Source organism: Echinops telfairi, unplaced genomic scaffold (assembly GCF_000313985.2).
Source record: "Echinops telfairi isolate 266 unplaced genomic scaffold, ASM31398v2 ScPeMD7_7416;HRSCAF=8454, whole genome shotgun sequence".
NCBI lineage: Eukaryota > Metazoa > Chordata > Mammalia > Afrosoricida > Tenrecidae > Echinops > Echinops telfairi.
The window spans coordinates 4561921-4570151 of NW_022111316.1; the positions used below are offsets into that span (position 1 = coordinate 4561921).

At 46.3% G+C, this 8231-nt stretch overlaps 1 protein-coding gene across 1 annotated transcript in view; it reads left to right on the forward strand.

Annotated features, from left to right (window-relative positions):
- Nucleotides 1-5516: 5516 nt before the first annotated feature.
- Nucleotides 5517-8231, forward strand: part of BTBD18 (BTB domain containing 18) — an 8292-nt gene continuing 5577 nt past the window's right edge. The window contains exons 1-3 of the mRNA XM_004714914.2: nt 5517-5569; nt 5803-5878; nt 6816-6986. Of these exons, the coding sequence (XP_004714971.1) occupies nt 6863-6986 (124 nt within the window). The 5' untranslated portion in view covers nt 5517-5569; nt 5803-5878; nt 6816-6862. The remainder of the gene's footprint in view (nt 5570-5802; nt 5879-6815; nt 6987-8231) is intronic.

Here is an 8231-nt window from a genome sequence, read left to right on the forward strand (position 1 = left end):
CTGAAGAAGCCAACGCTGTCCTGTAGACTGTGGCCAAATGAATCTTCTTCCTAAAGCTACAACAATCTAGAAGAGCAGTGATGGGCACAGGTTCTATAGCCAGGGTGCCTGTGTCCTCAGACATGTTATTGAATCTCTGCACCCACCCCGTTTCCTTGACTATAAATGGGGATAACAACTGCCTCTCTCACAGGATTGTGGTGAGAACGAAAATTCCTAAACTTGCTAAGAATAAATTACTATCATTCTGCCCCCAAAACTTTCAATGGCCTGCCACTGCCTAATAACATAGCAACCAAAGATTGACAGTCTATCAAATAAGAAGTGTTTTGCACTCACTTTCTTGGGTCTCTAAGAAGCCACAGTGGAGATAGTATTACCCCTACCCTATAAAGGAAGAAATCAAAACTGCAAAGCTAAGGGACCTATTTGCCTAAGCTCATCTGAGTAAGAAGGGAGCCCCCCATTAATCTGACACCATACCCCGGAGAGATGCCAAATTCCTCAACAGTGTGCAAGGTACCATTTATTAATTCAATATAGTAAAGTAGCATGATTAACTACCAAATGAACCCTGAGGTGTAATGGGTTAAGCATCAGTCTGTTAGTAATGGGTTAAGCATCAGTCTGTTAACCACAAGGTCATTGGTTCAAACCCAACAGCTGCTCCGTGGGAGACAGATGAGGCAGACAGCTTCCATAAAGATTTATAGCCTCAGAAACCCTTGGGACAGTTGTACTCAATACTATAGGATTGCTATGAGTCCAATTAACTTATCAGCAGTAGGTAGCTATTACTGTAATCTGATTTATCCTTATCTATCTAAACAGGAATTCCACTCCTCCTCAGCATGAATATGCCCTTATAATCAATGTGATACAGTGATTAACCGCCCTCTCATATTTGATTTTGAGTCTCATAGACCTTCTGTCAAAACTTACTGTCATCGAATCACCCCCAATTCACAGCAACCCTGTAGTGGCTTAAAAGAACTTCTCTCAGAATTGTTGGAATAGACATCATAGCACTTGTTTGATGGGCTTCAAACAAAAATTAATGGGAAATTAGTTCAGTTGTAGAGTAAAATTTCTTAATAGAGTTCTTTTACTCAAGTCTCAGAAACTCCCACCAAATGATTGAATAGGACTATGGAAATAGGGTGTGTGTAGCATTAATAGAGGGGCTTGATCAGTCTTAATTACCACCCCTCTTGACTATAATGATGAGCCATTTTTGAAGCAGAAGCAGAGAAAAGAGAAACCTCAAGGACTTTGAAAGAACATGCTCAAGATCTCTGTCTTAAGTAGTGGAGGCTGCCAAGACCAGATACACATTATGCAGGGGTCCTCAAACTACAGCCCGCAGGCCACATGTGGCCCACTGAGGACATTTATCTGGCCGGTTTTTCCCCCTTTTGTTTTTTTACTTCAATATAAGATATATGCAGTGTGCATCGGAATTTGTTCATAGTTGGGTTTTTTTTTAACTATAGTCCGGCCCTCCAACGGGTCTGAGGGACAGTGAACTGGCCCCCTGTTTAAAAACTTTGAGGACCCCTGGATTATGGCATGGAGACTCAGAGGAGCAGCACAGAGACTCTGGGGTACCTTCTCCCTATGTGGCTCCAGACTTTGGAACTGTGGGGCAGAGGGACAAGTGGGCTGCCATCCTGGCCCATGGACACAAAAGCAAAGCAAAGGGACCACATGGCTGAGAGGCTGAGAAATGGAGAGAGACTAGGCTGCTGACTGAGGAGACTAATGACTATATCCTTACTGTTTGATGATCCTGACTTGTAGCAATCTATTACATTCCCTAATAAATCCCCATGATTGTGAATACTGTCTGTGAGTTCTCTGTGGTCATTGAAGCTAGTATAGATGTAGAGTGGCGTGAGTGACAGTTGGTGTCAGGGTAGGTAAAGGAGGATGGACCATGAAGGCTGGTCTGACCCCTGCCTCATATCAATAGGTAGACAATAGGGGAGGTCAGATATAGGTCTTCATTGTTACTTATTGCAAGCACATTATTACAAAGGCATCAACAACATCAATAATAATCTAAGAGTTGTCATCCATCACTTTCTCATATCTTCTACCTCTACACTCCATTTATTTCTAGGTCCTCTATTAAAAAAAACAAAAAAACAAAACCCACTGTCATAGAGTCAATTTTGACTTAGAGGATAGAATAGAAATTCCCTTTTGGGGGTCAGGGATAATAGGTAGTACAGAGTCGAGCTACTAGCCTCAAGGTCTGTGGTTCAAACCCTCTAGCTGCTCTGTAGGAAAAAGATGAGGCTGCCTTCTCTCATAAAGATCTACAGCGTCAGCAACCCTCCGAAGCAGTTCTACTCTATTCTATAGAGTCACTGTGAGCTGTGAGCCCTACAGGATGGGATGGTAGTGGATGGGGGTGGGTTTAGGTTTGGATAGGTGCAGATTAAAGAAAATCCATTTTCTTGGGTGGAGGAGAGCCTTGGGGGATTTAAACCAACGATGACAGGCAGGATCTAAGTCACATTTTGAAAAGATCTGGCTGCTTGTATAACAAATGAATTAACAAGACATGGACTAAGGTGGTAGTAGTAAAAATGGAGAGAAGACCACACGTCCAGGAAATGTTTTGGAGACACAGGGTTGTTTTTTGTCTGTGGAATTTCTTTCTTTCAGTTTTGGTGTTTTGCTTTGCTTTGCTGTGTTTTGAATGCATGGCATGCCCTACATTCATAAATTCAGTGTTTGGTTTTATTACCCTCAAAAATTTAACTTCCCCACCGATCACCATCACCAAACACACTTCTAAAAAAATAAGATACCATACATAGGTCACCATTTAGGGAAGAACTGAGAAAAATTTTTGTTTTAAATTAAAAAAAAAGAAAATTATATCATCATGTCAAGTGCTACACTATGCTGAATCTCCTAAAACAGACCCATGAGCATGAATGGTTAAGCCCTAGATTGTTAGCCAAAAAGTTGGCAGTTCAACACCCCCCCCAAGAGCGACCTGCAATCAACTTCTAAAACAGACCCAACCTTTCAATCTCAAGGAGTGGAGATGAAAACACAAAAATAAAAACCCTCAACTCAGGGAAAAAAACAAAACACACTGGCTACCCAGACAAAGGAACACAAATCTTTTTAAACTCTTTTCTACCGTATCAGCCAAAGTTTATCCTTTACAAAGGCCTGGGTGGTCGGTCATTCATTATACCCCTTAGAAATGCTACCAACACAAAAACCCACTGCCATCAAGTCAATTCTGACTCGGCGACCCAAAAGGATAGAGTAGAACTGCCCCTTTGAGTTTCCGAGGCTGTAAATCTTTACTGAAGCAGGCATCTTCATTGCTCTTCTGCGCAGCAGATGGTGGGTTTGAACCTCTGACCTTGTAGTTCGCACTCAGCGCAGCATTTACCCTACAGCACCACGTGGGCTCCACTCGCTGCCATTGAGTCGATACCGACTCGCAATGACCCTATGAACTGCCCCTTAGAGTTTCCAAGACTGAGCTCTTTCCGGAAGTAGAAAGCCCGGTCTTTCTTCGGCAGAGCGTCTGGTGGTTTCAAACTGCAGGCCTTGCAGTTAGCAGCCCGACGTGTAACCACCACACCACCAGGGCTCCACTACCAACACAAAATTGGGCTACAGTTAAGGGGCAACCACCACCGTTCCAAACATAGAGATTTAAATACAATAAAAACGGATGCTGCGCCACTTCTTGACCATGCATTCCATCCCAGCGACAATTTATTCCTGAAAGGCTGTAACAATTATCTTGTCTTACTCCTTCCACGGAATCGCCCAGCCTGGGACTCCACCTGCCTCCCCAAGTCTGGATTCCGCAGGAACGGATGCCAGAGACAAGAAATGGCTTGTTCTTGCTTTCAGCAGTTTGGGGGGAATTTTTCTTTTTCTTTTTGGTTTTGTTTTTGCTGTCTTTCTGCCCCCCTCCCTCTCGGCGCTGCTGACAACATTGAGAAATCTGGCCGCCTTCTGCTAAGTTTTATGGCCTTTCACGAATTGCTTCCTCTTCAGAATCTGACAACTGCAACAGAAAATCTTCCGCTCCTTTTTGGGAGGTCTCATTTTAAGAAGGGGGCAGGGGCGGGGGTGGGGAGAGCAGGTCAAGTCCTAAAATTGGGCAAATTGGTACCCGACTTGGCCATGTCCTCATCCCCCTTATTTCACCCGAATCCTTTTTGAAAAGGGGCTGGAGCTCACTATGCACCCCGACGGGAGCGCGTTGTGCCACCTACCTCTCAGCTTTCGGTCCCTCTGCAGTCCCCCCCCCGGTTCGTCCGCATCTTATTTTTATCTCCTTCCAGGCGGCGTCAATAACAACCGCTGCGTCACGGTTTTGTGAGTGTTGGGCAGCATGGGCCATCACCTAGGGGACAGGGCCGGTAGTCAGGGTCCGGGTCCTAAAGGAAAGGGCTGGCCCCGGAGATCTCTAACGTGGGATGATGCTCGAAATGCTTCATCTCGAAATTATTCCATTGTTAGTATCATCCAGGAAAACAGATGCCTAGTCTGTTTGCAAGTCAGTTCGAGGAGCGCTGGCCACTTCTCAGGGGGTTTCTGCGACCAGCCCTCTTGGGTACCAGTTCTCTGAGAAGCACGGGCAAGGGAGGGACCCAGAATCCAGAAAAAAGGGAAAAAAAGAGCCCAACAACTTTGTTTCCGAACATTCCCTGACCTTGGACGATACCTAGCCAGCACTAGGACGGCTTCAGCCTCCCTTACACTGGGCGTCCGTTCTTAGGCCGCCAAAGGCTATCTGGTGCGAGGAGACGGCCTTCAATTGCCTTGGGCCTGTCCTATTGGGGTCCCAACTCTCCTTTCAGGGTGTTTTGACGAGGGCTGGGAGGACAGACCGACACTTCCTCTCCACGCCCTTCCCGGCACCTGACCCAGACTAGCCATGTTGGTTGCCTCGTCTGCGCTCCAGGCCCTCGAGACAGCCTCCCGCCCAAAGCTCTCCTTCGCCTCTGATTGGCTCCCCGCGGCAGCCTCGGCCAATGGGGAGGACGCACTCCGCTGACGTAGGCCGCAAGGCTAATGGGAGGAGGAAAGACGTCGGGATCCGCGACGCTCGCTACACCAGCCGGGGCCGCTGCGCGTGGCCTGTGGTGGGGACCCCGGCCTTGGGCTCCGGCAGTCACGGTTACCTGTGCATGTGGAGCCTGGGGCAGGAGGCGCTGGCTGGGGCGGGACTGCAAACCCCGGCTGCCCCGGAGGTGGCAGCGAGGGCGGAACCGTGAATGCGAGCGCATCATCCACGCTCCATTCCCAGAAACCTTCGCGCCGAGAAGTCTCTTAAAAGGAGTTGAAGCCTCGGCGGGGGGCCCCAGAACGGATCGAGGACCCGGCTTTGCAAGGCCCACCGGAAGCCCTGCTTTCACCGGAACCCCCTTTCCAGTAGCTCTGGAGCGTGAAGGGGAGCGCCGGGGCTGGCGGCCCACCTGTGCTGTGTTGCTCTGCCGCCACGCGAGAAAGAAAACAAGGCCAGCTGACGAGGACTCTTAGCACGGAGAGCCTGACCGGAGCAAAACAGCGATTCCAGGTGGGGTGGGGAGGTGAAGCCAGGTGTGGAGGGACCGTGGGGGGTGGCCCAGAAAATCCTCCCAGGGGGCAAAGTCTGGGTCTTTGAAATAGTTGCCATCGCCCACCCATCCCCACCCCCTTGGGCCACCCCCACTCCCCATCTCCCCACCCCAGCCCCACCCACTCCATCTCTGATCAGAATCAAATCTCCCCTTCTTTAATTCACCTTTCCACGCTTTTCTTACCTGATAGCCTTGACCTGAGTTATTCGGACTCTCGGGACCACCTGACAGAAAACTGCATGCCAGGAAAAGCCACCATCTGTGCGGTGAGTTGGGGGCCTTTCCCTGGATATGGGTGGAAATTACTAAGCTTGGAGTCAGGATAAGCAGTTTGCTTTGGGAAGGGTAGAGTGCTCAACGAGCCTTGGACCTATTATTAAGCAGCCTGACAAACCCAGGGGTCAGAATCCTTTGCCAGGTTCCAGTGTTAGACAGGGACCTTTGGGCAAGACATCTGAGCCCAGAGTAACCTAGGTCCTTGTCCATGGTTCTCTAGAGACTTTCCCACGTAGTCCCGCAGCATCTCTTCTTTATTGTGCACCCTCTGTTAGTGTGATAGCGTGAGTTCAGAAGAGAGGGGTGTGGTACTTTCTAGAGCTAACTTCATACTCAATATTGGTGAGATTGTTTTGGGGTTTTTTTACGTGTTAGGTAATGATACCCATGAACTTGGAAAAGGATGCTCAGGTAGACTATGAGTAGCCAGCACGGCAGGAGTTGAGTTTCAGTTGGTATGTGAATGAGAATAATAATGATGGCAGCCATTTTGGGGGTGATAGCTATTATGGACCAAATATGCACAGTGCTAAGAAGTTAATTTTGAAAGCATTGTGTCGTTTAACCTTTAAAACAACATTGTAAGGGCTTATTATTAGCATTACAAGTATATTATTCTCATTCCTCTACTGTTATCATCCCCAGAAAGGGGAAAAGTGAGATTCAGATAAGTCATTTGCCTTGAATCCTATAGCTCGCTAATGAATAGCAGAGCCAAGATTCAAACTTTGGCTCACCTCTAGGCTCCCACATGTCACTGCTGTAATGATGATTTACTTTCTCATGATACCGTTGGCACAGCTTCTGGCCTGATAGTTCCTCAACTTATGATCTCTCACTTCCAATATTTCCCTGTCCTTTCCAAAGGGGAAAAAAAGCCAATTAGGTATAATCATGCCTCTGAAATGTCTGTTATTTCACCCACAGGAATCTGATCTGTGAAAACCTTGAAGGTTTGTTACAAGATTGCCAACATGTGTTCTCCAGACAACTCCAAAATCCTGTACCGGAACCCTCGGTTCCTCCAATTTGCTTTTTTGCAACTTCGGCACCAGCAGCAGAATGGTGTGTTCTGTGATGTCCTTCTGCAGGCAGAAGGTAAGAGACTGGTGGGGTCTTAACCGGAAATCCACTATAGAATAAAAGACGTTAGGGCTAGAGGGTAGGGGACAAAAGCAGGAAAATGCAGTACTATTGTCTAAGCTACTTAGAAAGGAGTAATTTCTGGGGCAGTTCCTGTTTGTTTTTTTAAGAGTAAAAATGGACTAGTCTTTTTCTCTTAAAAAAAAACCCAAAACTCATTTTAAAGCTTTGTCAACACAGATAATAATATAATGGAATGATTGTGAAGATTGAGTTGCATGTAAAGCCTATAGACCAATGCTTTGAAATGTACTCAGCACATCTCAGTGTTTGATGATGCTATTTGCATATTATCCCATATTCTTGCCAAGCTGCTGCTTAACTTTTTTTTCTTACCCTTAACTTCGTTATTTTTATTGTTGTTGTTGTTGTTAGAACTAAAAATGTGTAGCTTATTTCCACCCCTTCCCTTCGTACTTTAAATTGTAAATCAGGATGAAGCTGAACCTAGTAAAAGGCCCAAGAGGAGTCACATGACCTGAATCTTAGCTTTGTGGGACAAGTAGCTTGCTTTCTCGGGAGCCGTTTCCTCTTTTCTAAACAAATGTTGTCCAGCCCTCTACAGTTTGTAGAATACATTCAATACAGTTTTCCACTTGATTGCTAGAAGAATTTGTAAATAGTATATGGTTCTCATCCTACCGCACTAAGTGCCTGTTGTGTACCCCAAATTGTACTAGTATAGGTTTGCTGTATCTATAAGCTCTATACATAAATTCTTGCTCTAAGGAGATTATGCTAGGGGAGATACTTAAGCAATCAGCCCATTACTATGCAGTATAATAAATACTTCCTGGCACTTGGTGCCAAGTCAGTTCCAACTCTTAGTGACCCTATAGGTCAGGGTAGAACTGCCCCTGTGGGTTTCCGAGACTATAACTCTACAGGAGTAGAAAGTCTTATCTTTTCCCCTCAGAGTAGCAGGTGTTTTAGAACTGCTCACCTTGCAGTTAGCAGCCCAGCTCGTACTCTGTACGCCACCAGGGCTCCTAAGTCCCTGGTACAGTAGCTGCTGATAGGTCAGTAGTTTGAACTCACCAAATGCTCCGAGGAAGAAACATTTGGCAGTTGGCTTCTGTATAAAAATTCTTGGAAATCCTGTGAGATAGTTCTGGTCTGTCCTATAGAGTCTGCAAACGTTGCAATTTACTTGACAGCAGTGGATTTCTATGGAATAATAAATGATATGATGGGCTAAGA